Here is a 23,340-nt window from a genome sequence, read left to right on the forward strand (position 1 = left end):
AAGGAATTACAGTCTGAAAAGTGAGTGAGTGCCAAGTTTGTATGATATTTATACACATGCATGCATATAGTGCCTTTCGACCCCCCTCCCCCCTTTTTTTGCATTTTTCAGGTTTTGTTGCCTCACAACCTGGAATTAAAATGGATTGTTTGAAGGTGTGCATTATTTCATTCACAGAACATGCCTACAACTTTGAAGTTGTGTTTTTTTTTATATTGTGAATCCAACAACATTTAGGACAACATAACAGAAAACATCAGCATGTTTTCTGTTATGTTCACCCCCCTAAAGTCAGTACTTTGTCGAGCTACCTTTTGCGGCAATTACAGCTCCAAGTCGCTTTGTATAAGTCTCTATGAGCTTGCCACATCTTGTCCCTGGGATTTTTGCCCATTCAACTGCTCCAGCTCCTTCATGTTGGATGGTTTCCGCTTGTGAACAGCAATCTTCAAGTGTGACCACAAATTCTCAATTGGATTGAGATCTGGGCCTTGACTAGGCCATTCCAACACATTTAAATGTTTCCCCTTAAACCACTCGAGTGTTGCTTTAGTAGTATGCTTCGGGTCATTGTCCTGCTGGAAGGTGAACCTCCGTCTCAGTCTCAAATCACAGGCAGACAAACAGGTTTTGCTCAAGAATATCCCTGTATTTAGCACCATCCATCTTTCCCTCGACTCGAAACAGTTTCCCAGTCCCTGCTGCTGAAAAACATCCCCACAGCATTATGCTGCCACCACCATGTTTCACCGTGGGGATGGTGTTCTTGGGGTGATGGGATGTGTTGGGTTTGCGCTAGACATATTGTTTTCCTTGGTTGCCAAAAAGTTAAATTTTAGTCCCATCTGACCAGAGCACCTTCCTCCATACATTTGGGGAGTCGCCCACATGCCTTTTGGCAAACTCAAATCGTGTCTTCTTATTTTTATCACTAAGTAATGGCTTTTTTCTGGCCACTCTTCCATAAAGCCCAGCTCTATGAAGTGTACTGCTTATTGTGGTCACATGCACAGATACACCAGTCTCTGCTGTGGAACTCTGCATCTCCTTCAGGGTTACCTTTGGTCTCTGTGCTGCCTCTCTGACGAATGTCCTCCTTGCCCGGTTTGTGAGTTTTGGTGGCCGGCCCTCTCTTGGCAGGTTTGTTGTGGTACTATGTTCTTTCCATTTGATGATGATGGATTTGATAGTGCACCGGGGGATCATCAAAGATTTGGATTTTTTATTTTTTTTTTTATAACCCAAGCCAGAATTGTACTTCTCATCAACTTTGTCCCTGACTTGTTTGGAGAGCTCCTTGGTCTTCATGGTGTGATGTCTCTTGCTTAGTGGTGTTGCAGCCTCTGGGGCTTTTCAGAAAAGGTGTGTTTATACTGACAGATCATGTGAGACTTAGATTTCACACAGGTGGACTTCATTTCACTAATTATGTGACTTCTGAAGGTAATTGGCTGCACCAGGAGTTGAGGGGCTTCATAGCAAAGGGGGTGATTACATATGCACATGCCAATTTTCAGAATTCCATTTATAAAGATTCATAATATATATATATATATATATATATAAAAGACTATTTTGTGCAGATCCATCACATAAAATTCAGATAAAAGGAAAAAAAATTACAGGTTGTAATGTAACAAAAAAGGTAAAAAGCCAAGGGGGTGAATACTTTTGCAAGGCACTGTACATGGGGCTACATATTAATTCAGACATTTTTAGATCTATATTTCAAATTTCAAGCATTGTCAATTAACGGTTATTGTAGACAGGAAAGTAAAAAGGAAATGTGAGAGTAAGCTCAGCTTGTTTGCTGCACAACTGGAATTTGTCCATTACTTTTATTTATTATTATTCCAGATTTGTTGTTAAACAAAATATCATCTGTGCACAGAGGGATTGCTGAACCTTTTATGCCGTTTGTTATTGTAAACTGGACAATGAAGCACAGGAAGTGAGGGGGTGGGATGGTGGGGAGGGAAGGGGCCCCATCAGAAGGAAGGGACTTTGGCTGACCTGGCATTTCTGTCTATGTCTGATGTAGCTGACTGTTTACTCTAGAGGGTGGTAAAGGTTATTTTTATTAGCTCTTTTGAGCAACAACATTATATTTTAGGACTAGGAGTAGTGGTCAAGAGCTCTCAGGTAAGGATGCGTCTTTAAGCTGTTTTCTTTATAAACATGACATCATTCAGTAATACACATTAAATATATGTGCATGAAGCTGAAAAATGTTTATCGACATTGATATATAACTTTATTTAACAATGTGCTATGAAAATATTCTGTACAAGCTAGCAGTAAAGTCCTTTCACATTTGCTTCACCAAACAGCCATGGAAAGAAATTATCTTATATTCTGTCAATATACTGAACAGTCATTTTGTGTAAAACGTACAGGTAAGAAGGCTTCTCTCTGCATTTAACACTGTTTTCATCTAATACTCTTTTAGGAAAGAATCCTGAATTCTGTCGCTTCCAGCATGAATCTTCTACATGTTACTACAAGTTTACTGCTTATTTCATCAGCATTATGTGGTGTCAAAAACCTGCATGAGCATTTTGATAATAGGGATGAAATAGGTGCACGAGGTATTTCTCCACAAAACACAAAGAATCTCCAGGATGACACAGTTACCAATGACCTTATCCCTGATGAAGAAGACGAGGAAGACTATATAGACTTTGATCAAATAATTGGTGAAGACTATACTGAGACCATTGATGCTCTTACAGTAAAGAATGTAGAAAAAACACAAGGGAATATATATGAACTCTTCCCTGGGAAAACCAGGATTCAAAGGCTTAACATAATCAATGCCAAATTTGGTTTTGATCTTTATCGGACAATAAGAGAAAATATTAATGCAACTGAAAATATTCTGCTGGCGCCGGTGGGAGTCTCCACAGCAATGGCCACAATATCAATGGGAACAAAAGGGCAGTCTCAGATTCAGATTTTCTCTATGTTAGGCTTCAAAGATTTTATCAATGCCAGCTCAAAGTACGACACCACCACCATCCACACTGTCTTCCGCAAATTAATCCACAGACTCAACCGCAGAGATTTTGGCTATACCTTGCGATCAGTCAATGACCTATATATACAAAAAAATTTCTCCATTAGAGAGGACTTCAAGAGTAGTTTGAAAAACTATTACTTTGCAGAAGCTCAGATTGGCGATTTTGAAGAAAAAGCTTTTGTCAACAAAATAAACCAAAGGACCCAGAAGCTCACTAAGGGCCTGATAAAGGAAGCCATTTCAAGTCTGAGCCCCGGACTACTAATGTTTATTGTGAACTGCATTTATTTTAAAGGTAAATATCTCCAATTTTTTGCTTAGCCCAAAAGTGTGAATTGATTGATACTCAAACTGTATTGCAAAGCAAAAATTCTATGTAATTTCAATGTAATACTAAAACTTGAGTTTGCCTCATGATTGCATCCCACTTGGAAAGAGGCGGGAACCACCTTCCATCCCAGCGGTCTAGAGTTATAAGTGGCACATCACATGCATAGGAAAGATTTCCTTTGATCTACATGATAGACGTGGGCTCTACACCACAGTGTGGGCACCTTAGCTTCTCAAAGAAAGCCACTTATACACGCTCCAGCCCTTTTTCCAGAACGGCCCTAATTCCACCTTCAGAGAAGTTAAAATACTCCCAGCATTAACATAGATCAGTATGCTCATCCCTTGCTTTCCTCCTTTAACACCCTCCTCTCGCTTTCTTATGACAGGACTCTGTGGTGTAATTTTGTTTGTGTTACAATTTTTGTTACAAAAAATGATTGTGTACCTGAAGTAATATTTGGGTTCTGGAATGTATCAAGTTTTTGAATGTGTCCTACCAAAATTAAAAGTAAAGCTAGCCATACACCAGACCAACTTTCCTCCAACCATCCAACTAGTTGATTGGTTGGAATGAAAATCTGATAATGCATGGGAGCAAAAAACAATCAGCCATTTTCTCCCAAACACCAGAAAACGGACGAAAGCGGTTGTTCAGACAAGTTTTTTAAATCAAACCAATTTAACCAGCTTGCCTGAATGACCTTTTTTATGTTTTCGGGTGTTTAGGAAAAAATTGCTGATTGTTATTTGCTCCCATGCATTACTGGATTTTCATTCCAAGCAACCAACTAGTTGGATGGTTGGAGGAAAGTTGGTCTGGAGTATGGCCAGTTTAAAGCTGCATGCACACGGTACGATATCTATGAACGATAACGTTACACGATATATCGTTCATATTTATGCAGTGAATGACCAACGATGCACGTTCCCGTATTAACGATAACGATATCTATGATCGTCTGTACATGTAGCCCAACTTGCACGATATTGTCAACTTTGTCTGTTCAGAGATGTGGCAGGATGACTTCACTGAAAGATATCTTTGAAAGATCTCTTGGAAGTTGTTGGTGGTACAGATCGTACAGTGTGCATGCAGCTTTAAATACTTTCCCTCACTTTCAGTGTGCAAAATAAAAATAAAACAAAAAAAGAACAATTTAACAAACAATGGAACCTGGATGGGAGCGCTGTGTATACAATCCAAAGAATATAAATAAAATGGATGTGGGTAATGGTGTAAACTGACAATGACATATAAATACCCCTAAATAAGATGAAGTGGTAGGTAGTCCTTAATCCTCACTTCCTCTAATGTTCTGCTGATTTCCCCTCGTGCCAGGAAACATAAGGGGAAAAAATATAAAAAAGAAGAAACAACCAATGGGTATATCTGTACGATGGTGAACAGTTCATAAATAAATCCTCTGCTGTAAGTTCATGAAAAGAAGAATTCTTCTATGCAGAATGGTATTCTTATTCTCATATATGCAAACAATCTTCTTAAAAAATCCCCACAATGCATAGAAGAATTCTTCTTTTCATGAACTTACAGCAGAGGATTTATTTATGAACTGTTCACCATCGTCCTATCATACAGATATACCCATTGGATGTTTCTTCTTTTTTATATTTTTTCCCCTTATATGTTTCCTGGCACGAGGGGAAATCAGCAGAACATTAGAGGAAGTGAGGATTAAGGACTACCTACCACTTCATCTTATTTAGGGGTATTTATATGTCATTGTCCGTTTACCCCATTACCCACATCCATTTTATTTATATTCTTTGGATTGTATACACAGCGCTCCCATCCAGGTTCCATTGTTTGTTATATTGATCTTGTCTTTGAGTATTTGGTGACACTCAGGGACCTGTTGAAGGGTGCAGCTATAGTTTGCGCAGTTGAGTTGTCTGGTTTTTTTAGACTTAAAAAAGAACAATTGTTTGCTAACGTAACATGTATGAATGTTTTCTCTGTTCACAAAGGAACTTGGGAGAGTAAGTTTCCAGTGGAGAATACCCACATTGCGAATTTCCGTATAAGCGAGAAAGAAGTGGTGAAAGTACATATGATGAGGACCAAGGGAAACTTCTTGGTTGGTGTGGACTATGAGCTGGAGTGTGATGTCCTACAGTTGCCATACGTAGGCAACATGAGCATGCTGATAGCGGTGCCTCATAAACTGTCTGGTATGAAGCTCCTTGAGAAGCAGCTCAGTTCACACCTGGTGGAAAGATGGCAGAAGACCATGAATAACAGGTACAGCCATGCCGTCACATGTACTGAAGATGTTGTTCATCTGGATCTGCTAGTGGGGGTGGGAGGTGTTATACAGCAATTTTCCATCTAGGTAGCATCATGAACCAGTTGATTATAGAGGCCCAGCTATCCAAATATGGGTGAAATGCTAAATATCAATCAATAGAAAAGAAAGATGATTACATATGTTAAACAGAAATATACTTAAAAGGAGTGTAAACATCTTTACTTTAAAAATCTCTTGAAATCAAAGTGACATAGTATATAAATTAATATATTCAGAATTCAAGAAAAAAAACACAAAAGTGTCTAATAATAGTAAATAATGACATTAAATGTAAGGATGGGGCATTGGACTGTTTTAAAATCAGTTTGCACCAACCTGAACAGGACTTAAGATAGATAAAGATAAAGCATATTTTACCTGCATATATCTATAGAACAAATCTTAGTTGGGAGCCTTGCTCCACTATTCCAGGATTCATATGGAAAGACGGGACAGGGTATGGTAAGGAATGCCTCCATATTCCAGTATTTCCAGTGCCCCACATGGGTGCAAGAGAATGGTACATAGAACCTTGTACATCCCATATACCCTGCCTCATAAGCAGCAGTGGTTGTAGAAAATAACGTGACTTTATTATGGTACTATTACAGTGGCGGCTCTTCTGTCTCTTGAGGGAGGGGGGGGCAGCTTGAGTACTCACTGTGTGCGCCGAGCCTTGCAATGTCTGCGGTTGGTCAGACCTGCTGTAAATGTTGTGTGACGGGACGATGTATACGCAGAAAAGCGAGGTTGGCCAGATATGAGAAAGCAGTAGTGGGCGTCCATATGCCAGCTGTGTTTTGGCAAGCGTTAGCATATTTTCGCTACTGCATTCCGAAATTGCAGCTGCGATTGCTATTGTGTACACTGATGAATGAGGCCCTATATCAGCTGCAGCTCCTAGGAGCCTAGTAGGGCTGGCAGCAAGACAGGGGAGTGGCTTCCCATTGGAAGCATGCTCTGTTAATTGTGTTCGGGACTAGCAGTCATATGGGTAGAAAACCCCTCTTCCTGGGATGCCTGTCCTGGTAGTGATTAGCAGATAGCGCTACCCATGAGAAGTCACTGACAGTGTAGCCAGGGCACACAGACTGCAACTGGCTCACTAGAGGTGGCAGATTTTACTGGGGATGGGGTGGGGGCTGCAGTGGTAACATCTGCCACTGGTACCATAAGCAAATGGGCGTACTTGTTTCATACATTATGCTCTTTTCCAAAGACTGGAGGAATCCTGTTCCACTACAGTATGTACAATGAACATATCACAGACTGGACAGTCTTCTTTATTTTATAATATCTTTGTTCTCAGGGCAAGAGAAATTCACCTACCCCGCTTCAAGCTGGAAAAGAAATATAACTTAAAAGAAGTAATCAGCACCATGGGAGCAAAGGACATCTTCACCACTAAAGCAGATTTCTCAGGCATTACTGATGAGGGTATCAACATTGGCCAGGTCGGTATGGCTGACAAGTGTACACCAGTTTACAGGCAGTAACAGAATAGTTTACCCTTGTAATGTATTGAGATGTAGCTAAGAAAGCATAGAAAGGCACCTCTTGATGAGAGCAGCCATCGTTTTTCAATGAAGATAGCTAGAAATAACGCCATTATAATGCCACGTCTCATAAGATTTACAAACTTTAGTTATATTTTCATTTTAATAACATATTTGGGGACTCTATGAAATGCATGTGCTGCACAAGGCTGATATTACACAGTAGGGGAAAGTCCTTGTTTTAAGGTAAAAATGTCAGAACATATTGCGGAATCCCTGGTTAACCCTTCCCAATGAATAACAATGCACGTGGATGCTTTTAAATAGTAAAATGTGGCCAAGCAAGACATGTCATTTTACATGTGATTTTCTCTAACAAGCTCATAAATGGGGTGAATTATGTGGGACATGTTTGAGGGTGTTGTATTGTTGGGAATTGGGGTTTGACTTTCCAGGTGGGAGTTGTTGTTTTTTTTTTACAACTTAAACTTGTATTTAAACTCTAAAAATAACATTATAAACATGTTAATATACCCCAAATTACTGTAATGGTGCATACACACGGTCAGATTTGTCAGATGATAGATGAACTACGAACGATTTGAACGATTTTATCAACGATTTCATGAACTAAAAACTATTTTTGACAGTATTAAAATGAAAGAAAATATGACAAATCTGACTGCCAACACATCAGATGTCAGATATCGGAATCTGACAAACGGGAACGCACAACATTCATCGTTGCAGGGACACATGTCAGATTTTCTTTCAGATTTGAACGATCGAACTATTTTTAAAATAGTTATTGTACAAATCTGAAGGGAAATCTGACCGTGTGTATGCACCTTTAGCACTTATTTGCTGAAATACATTTTCTGGCTATCATTTTCCGATCATTATTAAAAAGAAATTTAAAAATCACCCATTGGACACTTTGGGCCAAATGTAATAGGGTGAGAGATTAGAAAATGTGAAAGTTTAGCAGTAAAACTATCATACTATTACATTGGCGGAGTTGCATTTTCAAAACAGGAAACATCTGGATGAGAGTTTAAATGTTGAGAGTTTTTTGAGTCTGAAAAACTTGAGTTTGCCTATTCTGTGACTTTATTACATTGGCTGAGTTTTCTCCCACATTTTCTAAACTCTCACGCTATTACATTTGGCCCTCTGTAACTGCCTCTAGTACTTTGCTTATTGTCACCAACAGCCTTCTACACTGTCCTGCATTCTTATTTGCCACTTTTTGGGGCTTAGGATGATTTCCCCACTTTTTCATGCACTTCATCCAGGTCCCACACTGTACAATTAATGCACAACAACAGCATGAGGCTGATGAATATCCATTTAAAATAGCATTTTACAGAAAAATGCCACAATGCACGCTATTTGCCAGTTGTGATTTCACAGTACAGAAATTGCTTGTAATTGAGATTTAGCTGCCCCCTTTGTCTCCTGACTGCCCCACTGTGCAATCAAAATTAGCAGTTCAAACTCATAAAACTATTATCAGTCAGTACAAACATTATGATGTTGAGCGTAGACAGAAAAATATACACACCTAACACCCGTTCACAGTCTATGGAGGTGCAAGCAGAATCAGCCTACTGTAACTGGCCGGAAAATGCACAACACGAGCTACAAATGTGTAACTTAATGATCTGTCAAGCATTTAGGAAACCGTTTGTATGTGCTAACATTGCATGCATTATAGACATCATTCATTTCTATTTGAGAACGATTCACGTTGCAGCTTCAACAACTCAAGCCCACATAGTAAGCTCCCTTAGTGAATGGCTTAGGCCATGGAAACGGTATGCAGTCGGGAAACCGGCTACCTTAATACCGACATCTGGCTTCCCGGCTGCTTTATCACGGTGTGGGATAAATGACCGTCGTCTATATCTAGATGCCTGTCATTTACCCGACGCCGGGAGACCGGCGCCCGGCATCCCGATCGAAGGGATGCCGGGCACCGCAAGCGGATAGCCGCGGCAGGGGGGAGGGTTAGGTTTAGGGCACCCGGGGGGGGGATTTAGGGTTAGGCACCCCCCTGGGGCTTAGGTTTAGGCAGCGGGGAAGGGGGGGGGTTAGGGTTAGGCACTTAGAGCGGGGATTAGGGTTAGGCACTTGGGGGGGAGGTTAGGATTAGGCACCCCTAAGGAGGGTTAGGGTTAGGGGGTAAGTTAGGTTAGTTTATACTTACCTGATCGGGATTTCCAGCGCTGTCGGGCTTCCGCTGCCGGGCTCTGCTGATCTGTCGGGCTGCCGCTGCTGGGAATCGAACCGCTGGCCATGCGGCAGCAGGGATTACATACCGATTCCCATGGAAACACATGTAGATAGTGATGAGACATAACATTGCATTAAGACTGCATGGCTTATACACAAGATAGGGATCACAATGCCCACAAACTTTCAGAAAATGAATGGAAATAGTTCTTACAGGACTATCCAGATTACATTATGATGTTTTATTCTCCAGATTATTTGCTTTAAGTCTTATTACATAACATTTTGCAGTTTCAGCAACAAGGCAGCATCACAGTGAATGAAGAAGGAACTCAGGCAGCGACTGTGACCGGAGCCAAATTCATGCCGCTATCCACTCAGACACGCATTGCCGTGGACCGGCCTTTCCTCTTTCTCATCTATGAACATCGTACAGATTGCCTAATTTTTTGTGGAAAAGTCGCCAATCCCAACATATCATGAATTCCCAACTAAAGCTGGGGCTTAATACTTAGATGCAAATATTAGTTTCTTGTATGTATTTCACTAAAGTATATTGAATATGCCTATTTACCATAATTAAAAGACAAACAGCTGTATATTGAAGTCCTTATGTTGTACAATAAGATGTCTTAATTTTCCCTGTCCACTAGTTATCTTGACTTTTCAAATGTGCAATATTGCTAAGCTTGTCATAGTTACATAGACACTACATTTATTGTTACCAGTGTTGTCCTAGTGCTCTTTAAGACAACACCCACATGTTATTTTACACCACTACAAAATCACAAGCTGTGATAGCTGTCAGGCCTATGTATTGTTCAGTACTGGTTACATTCAATGCTATAGTCTTTAATAAAGTCTTGCAAATATAATCAATAAAGAATAACTGTGTGTCTACAGCAGACGTGTCAAAATTGCGGCCCGTGGGCCACATGTGGCCCCAAACGCAAATTTTTCCAGCCCCACATTCACTATTGTAAATCAAGTGGAAGGCGGCCCGCTGGGAACCCGGGTGAGCTCCTTCTGTGCCAGCACACTCACACTGCTGCGGGGCCGGCTGCCGCGAATGGAGCTCAGCTCCAATCGGGCAGTATTCACCTTTCTGCCTGCGGAGGAAGATTCTGCACATGCGCAGAAGCTATATGTAGGGCAGTAAAATGGCTGCGGGGGGAGCTGCTGCGCCGGCGCATGCCTGGCTGCAACAGCTACTCCCCATGGGCATTTGCAGTTCCAACTTCACAAACCTCTGCCCCCCACCCGCAGCCAGCCTGCTCAGAACCAGGAGCCCTGATGACGACACACTATCCTCGCTCAGCTGCCTGCGAAGAGCAGGAGGACTTATCTGTATTCTGCAAGGAAAAGGAGCAGACGGCTGTCAAAGAAGAAGGTGAATTGGATGGGGCTGACACAGGGGTTGGAAACTGAATAGACAAGGACACGAGGCACAAAGGGCTTGTGGCTGGAGGGGGCACAGGGAGCAAGAGGGGACATGGGGCATGTGGCTGGAGGGGGCACAGAGCAAGAGGGGACACGGGGCATGTGGCTGGAGGGGACACAGGAAGCAAGAGGGAACATGGGGCTTGTGGCTGGAGGGGGCACAGGGAGCAAGAGGGGACATGGGGCATGAGGCTGGAGGGGGCACAGGAAGCAAGAGGGGACATGGGGCTTGTGGCTGGAGGGGGCACAGGGAGCAAGAGGGGACACGGGGCATGTGGCTGGAGGGGACACAGGAAGCAAGAGGGGACATGGGGCTTGTGGCTGGAGGGGGCACAGGGAGCAAGAGGGGACATGGGGCATGATGCTGGAGGGGGCACAGGAAGCAAGAGGGGACATGGGGCTTGTGGCTGGAGGGGGCACAGGGAGCAAGAGGGGACACGGGGCATGTGGCTGGAGGGGACACAGGAAGCAAGAGGGGACATGGGGCTTGTGGCTGGAGGGGGCACAGGGAGCAAGAGGGGACATGGGGCATGTGGCTGGAGGGGGTAAAGGGAGCAAGAGGGGACATGGGGCATGTGGCTGGAGGGGGCACAGGGAGCAAGAGGGGACACGGGTCATGTGGCTGGAGGGATAGAGGGGGCTGAAAGGGACACATGTTCCACAAAAGAGAGAAACCACCATATAGGTAAGCCTTGCCTATATGGTGGTTCTCTCTAACGTGGAACATATGTCCCTTCAGCCACATGCCCGCTGTTTCCCCTCTACCTGAGATTGGAAAAATGGTGACAGCAAAAAGATGTCAAATATCGGGAAGAAAACACTAAAGTTAATGTTTTCTTCCTGATAATTGACATCTTTGCTTAAACTTTATTGTTGGTTTTTCTTTTTTAAGTAATATTTATTAAACAGATCACAATAATATACAGCAAACAGATAGCGAAAACAATTGAATTGCAAGATTTGTGCATCAATATCTGCTATAAACAAATAATAACTTAGATGTGATCCAGTTGTAGAAGGAAAAATTAAGAATGAGAGAGCTTTGCTCAATAGCGACGACTAAATTAACAGTCAGGAGAGAAAAAAAGAGAAAGGAAAAGGAGAAAAAGGAACAGGAAAGGAAGGAAAATCGGTAGGAAAAAAATGAGTAGCGGTTGGGAAGGATCTCAAACTGTGTTACCATCAATAAAACCAATGCAGGAATTCAATTTATTGTTGGTTTTTCTTAATAATAAACCATTCAAAATTGCATATAAGACTTTTTTTTTTTCTTGCGGCCCACACACTCTTAAGCCTTGAATATTTGGCCCGGTTGGGATTTTGAGTTGGACATGCCTGGTCTACAGTGTAGACATGGTCCTGGATTCCTGATGAAAGCAGGATCTGGCTGCCTTTTTACTTGTGGCTTATGCAAGCTTACTAAATATTTGCTTTTCTGCTAACAGTGTAACCATTAACTCCCATGTATAATGTCCTCTAAGCTGTTAACTGGAAGAGTTACCTAAGAGCTCTGTATAAAAGGTGTCAGCGTATTTATGTCACAAATGAATCAGAGGTTTCTCAATTTATATGTCGGCATGCAACACACGGTTCTCATACAGTTTGTTTTGGATAGCCACAAATCTGTTTTTCAAAGCTGTAGTGTCCTTCCAAGCAATACACTGCAATCCATAATTATTAGGATGTAGACCAGGGGTTCCCAACCACAGTCATCAAGGTACACTTACAGTCCAGGTTTTAAGGATAGCCATACTTGAGAACAGGTGTCTTAATTACTACCTCAGTTATTTTGATTACCCATCTGTGCTCAAGCAATTGATATCACTAAAACCTGGACTGTTAGTGTGCCTTGAGGACCGTGTTTGGAAAACCCTGATGTAGACAAAAGTAAACATAATTAAAAGGAAGAACACTGTTAATTCAAAACCAGAACACTGAGACCTTTGCCCCAAATGAATCCCCAACCTGCTGAATTTATAATGACAAAGTATGTTACTGAAAGCCAACACAAATGTTATTCTGACAAATATGAAAGGCAAAGATACTCACCACAGCAATTACAGGGATTAGGACTCCCAGATTACCAGCACTGCTAGAGGCCTGGTGAAAAAAATATTGAAAGGTTAGTTGAAAATAAACAAACCATTTTCTTCTACAGCAAAATTTACCTGTAAAATAATATAAAGAATTGTGCAATGGACAAGTAATAAAAGAATTAGGGCCGTATTCAATAGTTTCGCACCCGCGATAAATTTATGCATGCCGGACTTTTCGCCTACATCGCATATTTTAGAAGCGTACCCGCAATTCGCCCTATTCAATTCCAAAAGACGCAAAAAACGGCGACACGCAAAGTCAGAACAGGCGGAAAGTGGTGTCAGAATCGGGAAAATCAGCATGAACCCCAAAAAAAAAGCAGAAACTTTGGGGATCCATGTAGTAGTGCCCGATTAGCCCTAATAAAACTGTTTGGGATACTTAAGTTGGAACAATTGTCTCTAATTACCGTCTTTGCACAAGTGGTGAAGAATGGTATAAAGCCGTATTTTTAGTAGAAAATAAGTAGTCCTGGCAAATTTGGGGTACCTGAAAATGGGTGCCAGCATCTTGTAATGTCTGTAATGCGAAGTATTAATAAAAGTGAAATTCCACCCTCACAAAGCACCTGCAATCCCAAAAACACTTGACCTCTTCTTCGAGCACTCACAGAGCCTTATTTAGCTAGTTTGCGAATCTGTCCCCCCACTTTGTGTTTATTCGCCCCCAAATTCAAAGTACTTTTTTGGGGTGTTCTTTGCTTTTTTCCTGGAATTTTTTGACGCAGTTATCCTTTGGGGGCTGTCCCAAGGGTTCTGAGTGGTTTCCCCACCTCTGCACCCCAAAATAAAAGTTTTGCTCTTCTTTTCTCCTGCTAATCAGAGGCAAATCTTTTTCACCTATTACATTACATTGACTTTCCGTGTACGCGAAAAGCGAATGGAATTGAAGATGGAGATAAGTTTCCGACAGGCGGTGTCGAAATCGGTGATACTTTTTCGCGGATCTCGGCTTTTCACTTCATTGAATACGGACCTTAGTCTTAGATCTGTAAAGCACATAATTTACATTCTCTAGATTACAAATAAAATCTAAAATAAATTCCTTTCATTTTATATTTTACACTCCCCTATACACCACCTGTATCCACGGAGACCAGTTTAACATAACAAGCCCAAGGAACAGAAATGGAGGAGAGGAGAAGACCGGCACACACGCACACCAGGCATACAACTGTCTCGAAACTGGGTTCCGGAACAGTGAAACCCTCAGTCAGCCAGGGGCACGAAGGCAGGTGCCCAGTCTCCACCACTGATTAAAAAAAAAAAAAAAAGGATTTTACAGGTAAGACAAAACTTCCCTTTGTTCTTTCATCCTAAGGTGGACAAAGCTGTGCCGTCAATGGAGGGAATGCTACTGTGCTGCACTAAGGACTGACGCCCAAAGGCTGCATCAACCGAGGCGAAGGTGTTAAATCTGCAAAATTTGAGGTATGGGAGGACCATGTGGCCATTTTACAGAGCTGCAACACGGCGGTTTCATCGCCAATTGGTAGGCCCAATGAATACTAAGGTGCAACCAACGAGTCAAGGTTTGTTTAGAGGATGTCCAGCCTCACCTGTGAGTATCATAAAGGACGAAGAGAGATTTGTGGAACTCCTTGGTCATAAGTACATAAGTGCGAAGAGCTCGGACCACGTCCAGCATAAGTAGAGATTACCTGGAGTCAGTAACCTCTGAAGCTGAAAGGGAAGGAAGCACAAACTCCTGATTGAAGTGGAAACGGGAGACTACCTTAGGGAAATAGTCTAACCGGGTACAAAGAATCGCACAGCCAGCGTGGAAAAGGAAAAAGGGTGCTCGGTGGGACAATAGTCAGCAAGAAAATAGTTTTCCATGTCAGCCAATGGAGATCAACTGAGTCTAATGGCTCAAAGGGAGATTCCTGTAGAACCCGTAACACCAAGGTCAAGTCCCATGGATATAATGGAGAAACACAAAGGGGGCTAAATGTGGAGGGCCCACTGCAAGAAGGTCTGAATCACAGGCAAACTTTCCACATGGTGTTGAAACACCAACGACAGGTCAGACACTTGCACCTTCAAAGAAGCCAGTCGGAGTACCAGGTCAAGTCCCGTGCCTTAAGAGTGATAAAACTCTTGAAGGTTAATATACAACCTCGGGCAGAACACCATTGAAAATAAGTCTGCCATACACAATAATATATTTGTGCCAAGGAGGGCCCTCTGGCAGACAGCATGGCTCAGATAACCGGATCTGAGGTACCTCTCAAATTCAAGATTGATTTCTCAATAGCCACCCACTCAAAGCTAGAAGTGCGATGTCCGGGTGAAGACATTGGCCCTTAGATAGAAGATCCAGCTTGAGAGGCAGGCACCACAGGACTACTATGGACAGACTAAGGAAGTCTGCGTACCAGGCCCTTTTTGCCAGTCCAGGGTGATGAGAATGGCCACGACTCCCTCCTGCTTCAACATGTGAAGAACCCAAAGTAGAAGAGCAATCGGCGGATAAAGGTACACTAATAAATAAGCCCCATGGAACTGCTAGGGTGGTCTACCAAGAATGCCTCCAGGTCCCTGGTGCGGGAACTGTATCGGGGCACCATGTTGTTGTGCCGAGAGGCCATCAAGTCGATGTATGGGTGACCACAGCGACGAACCAGCATCAGGAACACTTTGGAATATAGGGACCACTTGCCTGAATGAACGACCTGCCTGCTGAGCAAGTCTGACTCACAATTTTGGACTCTAGGGATGTACAGCGATCGCTGACAAGTCAGGAAGAAACAGTTCCACCCAAAAGAAAATGCGACTTCTCTAATTGCAGCCCTACTCTTGGTACCGCCCTGATGATTGATGTAGGCAACTGCAGTGGAGTTGTCTGATTGGACCTTCATTGCCCTGTGTTGGAGGAAAGGACTTGCCTGACAAAGCACGCGGTAAACCACCCAAAGTTTCTGGATATTTATCTGGAGGCTTCTCTCCTGAACTGACCACTGGTCATGAAATGATTGACGTCCTCTGATGGCGCCCCAACCGCGCATCCACTCTGGACAGAACAACAGTCTGGGATTTGAGTTGCAGAGGAAAGCGGTTCCACCTCTGCAGAAGTTCCAGTTGTGGTGGCCTGGAATGAAATTGTGCATACTCCACCATATCGAAGGTGTAGATTAGCTTGCCTAGAAGCCGCATACACAAGTGTATCAAGAGACTGCACTGTTTGAGAAAGTTCCTGATTAGGGATTGAAGGGATGCCTGTTTGCCCCTGGAAAGAAAAACTCTGAACTCTGCAGATCAGGAGAGCGCCCAGATGGAGCATGTTTTGAGATGGTGCTAGTCTTAGGGTGGAACCCGCGCTGCACAAGGTTATGGGGTTTATTGTATATCGATATAAGCTGCAGGGCCTAACATGGTAACCTAACCCTGTAGAGAACGTAAATTGCAAGTAATGGGGGAAGTCCACGCTAAAAGGTGATGTAGTTTATAGAGTGTCTAGGTAAGTAATAACTATGTGACAATATGTGTTTGAATACAAGTCACCTTTATTTGTATATTCTATGCAGTGGGAGTAACAGTTCTCCCTTATAGTTGTAGATTGGATGTGCGATCACTCGTACTTCCTCAATACAGGGTATACTAGTGTCCAGGTTTTAAAGTTAATCAAAAAGATGGCTTTTGGGTAGATAACAAAAATAGAAAAAAATCCTTAATAAAAAGATACTTTGTTGAATAGTCATTTGTTTAAAGGTTCACTCATTAATTTGATATGTCCAATATGTAGGTGCAGGTGTTGGGGATGTGTATGGTGGGGCGGCATCCCGTACCCCCAGGTGCACAACTTACCCTTCGCTGTCTTGCTTCGCAAACCTCCTGGTGTGTGGTCTAGTCTTGTCGTCTTCTTCCTCCATTCGCTCCGTCTGCTGCTCCTCTATGTTGCAGCGTGTGAACAGCTAAAACACACGCTGGCTGAGATGCAGCTCTGGACTTGCGCAAATTGGTCAGCCAGCCATTAAATCGCAGTAAAACCTGGGTAAGATGGATATGTTCCTGCAGAGTGTCCTGAGACTGGGACAACAGAAGAAGGTTATCCAGGTATGGTAGAATCCTGACTGCTCTGAGATGAAGGTCTGCTGCCATCACAACCATGACCTTTGTTGAACACACGGGGTACTGTGGAGAGTCCTAAAGGCAAGGCCCAAAACTGGAAGTAGTCTTTATGGACTGCAAAGTGGAGGAATTGCTCATGATCCTTCCGGATAGGAATTTTTAAGTAAGCATCCTGAATGTCCAAGAGACCATGAAATCGTCTGGCTCCAGGGCCTGCATGATGGACCAAAGTGATTCCATCATGAACCTGGGGACCCTTAGAAACAAGGCTGAGCTGCCGACAAAGAGGTTAACTCTTTAGTGCCCAGACGACTTCTGCAGCTCCCACTATACGCAGGGTCCCAGTGTCCACCATAGGATGAAATAAAAAAACAGATCATCTTCTAATGCTCTATGATGCTTACAGCATGCGTCAAATCAGGCATTAGTTAGATGGACTTCTGTGAATCACAAGGATTACACTGAGGCAGCAAAACCTGTTTCTCTACAATGTAAAGGCACATTCTACAAGATCAGTAAGTCAGGGCTCGACAAATCCCGGAAGCCAGGTCGCCATGGTGACCAGAATTTGCTGCCCAGTGACCAAATGTTGCAGGGAGGGAGGGAGCAGTTTTTCAGCCCCAGCGGAGATCGTGGGCGTGCCAGCCTGTTGTGCTGCGATGGCCATGTCATGCACAGGATGTATGTCCCCTGCGCTGACTCCTCCGCCTCTTCATCTTGGTGCGCTGACTGCGGTTACTCTTGTTAGACCCGGCGAGGTCTGGTAAGAGGGTTTATGTATGACAGGCGGAGACTTTGCCCGGGTTTTTTGGGCTGGGTATGGGGGTTAATTGTGTGGGTATGGGGGTTGGCTGCCCAGGGAGGGGGATTAGCTGCTCAGTAATGTGGCTATGGGGGTTTAGTTTGCCCGAGGTGTAGCTGCACAGCAATGTGGCAGTAGAAGAGTAGTTTACCTGGGAGTACCCAGTTAGTGGTGTGGCCGTGGGGGTTGGTTGATGGGGGGTAGGTGCTCAGTAATGCTGCTCCGGGGGAAGGGGGGGGTCTGTATCCTACACTGTAATCCTGGCTCCTTGATTTCAGAAAAATGTGTTAAGCCATGCAGTGAGTGCTATGTGGGTGGCATGGTATGGATCAGCTGTGTCGGATAACATGTGTTTCCATTCAAAATTGATGAACAAACCCACCTAAAGGGCAGCTTTGGCATATCCCAATGGTTCAAAGTCCCACATAGTACAAAAGCGAAAACAGGATATTTACACTTATGCTAAATCTTTTCTCAGATTCCATACCTCATAACATTGTTTGTAAAAGGGAGTATTTAATTACTTCAGGTTCAAGTTCATTTCTATGTACACATGAAGCAGGTCCACGCACACACTTGTGTATGTATATATACATACATACATACATACATACACAATATGTATTTTATTAGTATTTCTTTTTACATAGTAACATCAGTGCAGAAGTAATTTTTCACTACAGTACAAAGATAAACAGTTCCCTGTACATCCTGATCCAACAAACAGCTTACCTATAGTGCTACTACAGGACTTTGCCCTGTACCACACTACTGTGGGTGGAGACCTTGAAACACTTGCCTCATGAAAAGTCACAAATGTAATCATCACTCAGTAGTCCATAAAGTAAACTTTACAGTTCTAAGTGCATGGAACATTAATTGTTAACATCTGTAATCAGACATTTATTTCCATTATCCAATTCCTTAATAAACAATATAATATAATGTAATTGCGACAATATTACTAGTTAATGCATATAAATATAAAGTTTTAACTTGGCATGAAAACAATGAGGGGGAAAAGAACGAGAAGTGACACATATAGAAAAGGATTTTGTGCGTCTAATACTGTACATTCCAATACAACTACTACTACGCTAGTGTCAGACTGATGGATCCCAGTAATGCTAGTAACAAACTTTCAAAAACCACAGAGTACTTTTCTGCAGTTTTCTTCTGCAAAGTGAGATAGTTATATATATATATATATATATATATATATATATACACACACACACACACACACACACACACACACACACACATGCTGTATGGACAAACGTATTCAGACGCCTGACCATTACGCCAACAGGGACTGTAATGACATCGTATTAAAATACATATACTATAATATGGAGCTGGTTCCCCTTATGCAGCTATAACAGCTTCCACTCTTCTTGGAAGGCTTTCAACAAGATTTTGGAGGGTTTCTGTGGGAATTTGTGGCAATTCATTCTGTAGAGCATTTATGAGGTCAGGCACTGATGTTGGGGGCGAGAAGGCCTGGCTCGCAATCTCCGTTCCAGTTCATCCCAAAGGTGATCAGTGGGGTTGAGGTCAGGGCTCTGTGCGGGCCAGTCAAAGTCTTCCACACCGAACTTATCAAACTATGTCTTTATATTCCTTGCTTTGTGCACTGGGGCACTGTCATGTTGGAATAGAAAAGGGCCTTCCCCAAACTGTTGCCACAAAGTTGGAAGCATAACATTGTCCAAAATGTGTTAGTATGCAGAAGCATCTTTTTAATTTGTTCTATTGAAAATCAATAAAATATACTTGATTCAAAAAGATTGCCCTTCACTGGAGATAAGGGGCATAGCCCAAACCCTGAAAAACAGCCCCATACCATTATCCCTCCTTCACCAAACTTCACTGTTGGCACAATGCAGTCAGGCAGGTAACGTTCTCCAGGCATCCGCCAATCCCAGACTCGCTCATCTGACTGCCAAACAGAGAAGAGCGATTTGTCACTCCACAGAACACGTTTCCACTGCTCCACAGTCCAACTTGTCTGTGTGCTTTACACCACTCAATCTGAGGCTTGGCATTGGTGATGTGAGGCTTGCATGCAGCTGCTCTCCATTAAGCTCCCGCCGCACAATTTTTGTGCTTAAATTAATGTCAGTGGAAGTTTGGAACTATTCAGCTATGGAATCAACAGAGCGTTGGGGACTTTTACGCACCATGCGCCCTAGCAGTCGATCCTGCTCTGTGATTTACGTGGTCTTACGCTACATGGCTGAGTTGCTGTTCCTAAATGCCTCCACTTTCTAATAATATCACTTACAGTTGACCGTGGAATATCCAGCAGGGATGATATTTCACGAACTGTCTCATTACAAAGGCGGCATCCTATCACAGTACCACGCTTGAAGTCACTGAGCTCTTCAGAATGACCCATTTTGCAAATGGAGACTGCATAGCTAGGTGCTTGATTTTATACACCTGTGGCAATGGGTCTGATTGAAACACCTCAATTCAATAATTCAAATACTTTTGTCCATATATTGTGTGTGAGTATATGACCACTTCCTACAAATGACGTCGGCAGTGCGTAGCCCATGAAGTACATCACATGCCGTTCGCTGGCTTGGTGAGTATATAAGGTGTGTGATAGGCCGTCTGCACACATATCACTCGCTGCTGTTATGGGTAAAAAGGGTGATTTATCAGAGTTGCAAAAAGGGATGATTATTGACTTTCGGGCCAAGGGTGGCAGTATTTCTGAAACAGCGCAGTTTGTGAACTGTTCGCGTGTGAATAACCAACGGGGAAACTGCGGAGCATCACGTGCCATTGATGTGAGAGGTGTACGCCGACTGACACTCTACAGTGGAGCAGCCCACCGTCAAAATGAACCTGGGGGCCACCAGATGTGTGTCTAAAACGACAGTTTAGCAAACCCTGCTGCGTATGGGGCTCCGAAGCAAATGGATGGTCACTGTACCTATGCTAACGAAGGTGCATTGGCGAAAAAGGCTTCAATTTTCACCCCTGTATCGGAATTGGATCTCCGCTGATTGGTGAAGGATTGCCTTCTCCGATGAGTCACATTTTCTGTTTCGTCAAACGGATGGACGTTGGCGTGTCAGACGATAAACATCGGATAACACAAACATCTTGCAACAATTTCTGGAAGAACACAAACTGGTGGTGGCAGCGTTATGGTCTGGGGAATGTTTTCATGGCATTCTCTGGGCCCACTCATCCATGTGGATGGTACCCTCAACCGATTTGGTTATGAATTCATCCTTGCAGAGCACGAACACCCATACATGCCGATTGTCTTCCCTGAGGCGGATGGGATCTTCCAACAAGACAATGCGACATGTCATACAGCTAGAAATGTCCAACAGTGGTTTAACAAGGACGATCAAGACTTCCAAGTACTTCCCTGGCCCCCTAATTACCCGGATTGGAACCCAATTGAGCATCTGTAAGACCACCTCGATCATTGTGTTCGCTCTATGGATACTCCACCACGTACACTCCAGCAGCTGTGGGATGCACTGCAGTCAGCATGGCTCCAGATACCTGTGCCAACCTACCAGAACCTTATTGAGTCACTCCCAGTGTGTATTTTCATAGTTCGCGCACGCCGCATCGCTGGCTAGTGCGCCTTGGCAATTTTAAAATCTTGTGTAGCGTGCCTCGATTTGAAAAAGGTTGAAAATCACTGGTCTATTAAATTTAGCTAACTAGCTGTTATTTCTTTACAACCTTTTCAATCAGCACTATTTTCTGCAGTATGTTATTACTAGGTATGTTTATTGCAGAGCCGAGTGTGACTGTACAGCACACAGAATCAGCCCCTCTATGTATAGAAGTGATGAGTGATACCATTCAATTTAATCCAATTTAATCCAACAAGCACTGAACAAAAATCTTTAGGATGCAACAACTGTAAATTGTACAAAGATGGACTATGGTTTAGTTCTTGAGTCCTTGACAATGAATGAAAAGTGCTATTCACAATATCAATGTGATGTTTTTTCAAGCAGCATTAGAAGCTACTGTCTCACCTTCAGCGCTGGACCTTTCTCACTGGCTCTCTCACTGGCTCGCTTTCCCTCAAGCCCCAACTGCACAAACAGCTCCAGTAGGTTCATCAGAAGCTCATCTACCAGCTGCTCTCCCTGGATGTTGGCTGCAATGTTTGCCAGGGCGTTTATGACAGCCAAAGAACAGTGTCTAACAAGAAAGGGTAACTGGTTTTACTTTTATCCAAAATCGGAAAAAGGATGAAAAACACACAAATAAATATTCACATACTAATATTAATTAAATTATATATATATATATATATATATATATATATACACACATACATATATACACATACATATATACACACATACATATATATATATATATATATATATTAGGGATGTGCAGGCTCGGATAGGTTCGAGTTTGCACGTGGAGTTCGGATTTTTCCCTCCAAAAAAACGGAACTCAGAACGAGGCAAAACGTCATCTTACATGGACGAACATCATCATTCCTGGTCTTTTGTCCAGGAATGATGATGTTCGTCCATGTAAGATGACGTTTTGCCTCGTTCTGAGTTCCGTTTTTTTGGAGGGAAAAATCCGAACTCCACGTGCAAACTCGAACCTATCCGAGCCTGCACATCCCTAATATATATATATATATATATACATACATACATACATATATATATATATACATACATACATATATACATATATACACACACACACTTTTAGATTAGAGTTCATTTTTAGTTCATGAGCCAACCTTAACCAGATTTATGGAAATAATGGAAAAACTGTTGTGGGTAAAAGACTGATGTGGTAATAGAGGGGAGATGCTAAGGGTGTGGATGTAGGATGTGCATATTAACTGCACAAAGTCAGTGTGGCCATATATTAATAAAGTAATTCTTGTACTTACATTACCTCCTTTTCTCATAATCCATTCCGGGGCACTGGAAACACTTTGTGGTCATAGAGTGCGGTACAGAGAGTGTAGGCACTTTACGTTTAAAAAGTTTATGCTCCTCCCCTCTCTATGCCCCAGTGGCTGTTTGGGAATTTCAGTTTAGTCCTACAAAGCCCCACAAGACAGGTCAAGGCTATAGAACGAGAGGGAAGATAAGGAAAACAACGTTTTCCAAAAAAAAATAATAATCCTAACAAGGGTATAAAAAAAGAAGAAATCATGACTAAGGACAGAACACAAACAAGGAGAGTAAAGAGAGGGCATCCTGTATCCACCAATGGACTATGGAGTAAAGGATTAACAGAAGAAGAAGAAAAAAAATTTCTCAGGCATCCATTGGGGGACACTACAAACACTGTGAGGACGTCCCTAAGGGAGGGTATGCTTAGAAGTTGCTGTGCACAGCACCTTACATCCAAAGCTGGCATATTTGAACACAGAAGTTTTGAACCTGTAAAATTTGGTAAAGGTGTAGACCAGGCAGCCACCCTGCACAGCTGCTCAGAAGAGGCCCGGTGCTGCAGAGCCCAGGAAACTCCCATAGCCCTGTGGAATGTGCTCTCACATTTTCAGGAAAGA

General features: G+C 42.8%; 2 protein-coding genes across 3 annotated transcripts in view; one reads left to right on the forward strand and one right to left on the reverse strand.

The window, feature by feature from the left end:
* PI4KA (phosphatidylinositol 4-kinase alpha) overlaps window positions 1-23,340 on the reverse strand; it is a 162,254-nt gene that overhangs the window by 82,225 nt on the left and 56,689 nt on the right. For both annotated transcript variants that reach the window (XM_088477833.1, XM_088477832.1), the window contains exons 18-19: window positions 21,821-21,989; window positions 12,879-12,929 (exon numbers count right to left, since the gene is read on the reverse strand). In XM_088477833.1, coding sequence (XP_088333959.1) covers window positions 12,879-12,929; window positions 21,821-21,989 — 220 coding nt within the window. The remainder of the gene's footprint in view (window positions 1-12,878; window positions 12,930-21,820; window positions 21,990-23,340) is intronic.
* LOC148517942 (heparin cofactor 2-like) lies at window positions 2,021-9,988 on the forward strand. Its single transcript, XM_088477947.1, has 5 exons — window positions 2,021-2,142; window positions 2,450-3,314; window positions 5,339-5,612; window positions 6,968-7,112; window positions 9,681-9,988. The coding sequence occupies exons 2-5, from the start codon at window positions 2,480-2,482 to the stop codon at window positions 9,870-9,872; spliced, it is 1,446 nt and encodes a 481-aa protein (XP_088334073.1). The 5' UTR covers window positions 2,021-2,142; window positions 2,450-2,479; the 3' UTR covers window positions 9,873-9,988.

This window comes from Taudactylus pleione, unplaced genomic scaffold (assembly GCF_031769625.1).
Source record: "Taudactylus pleione unplaced genomic scaffold, aTauple2 ptg000205l, whole genome shotgun sequence".
NCBI classification, from domain to species: Eukaryota; Metazoa; Chordata; class Amphibia; order Anura; family Myobatrachidae; genus Taudactylus; species Taudactylus pleione.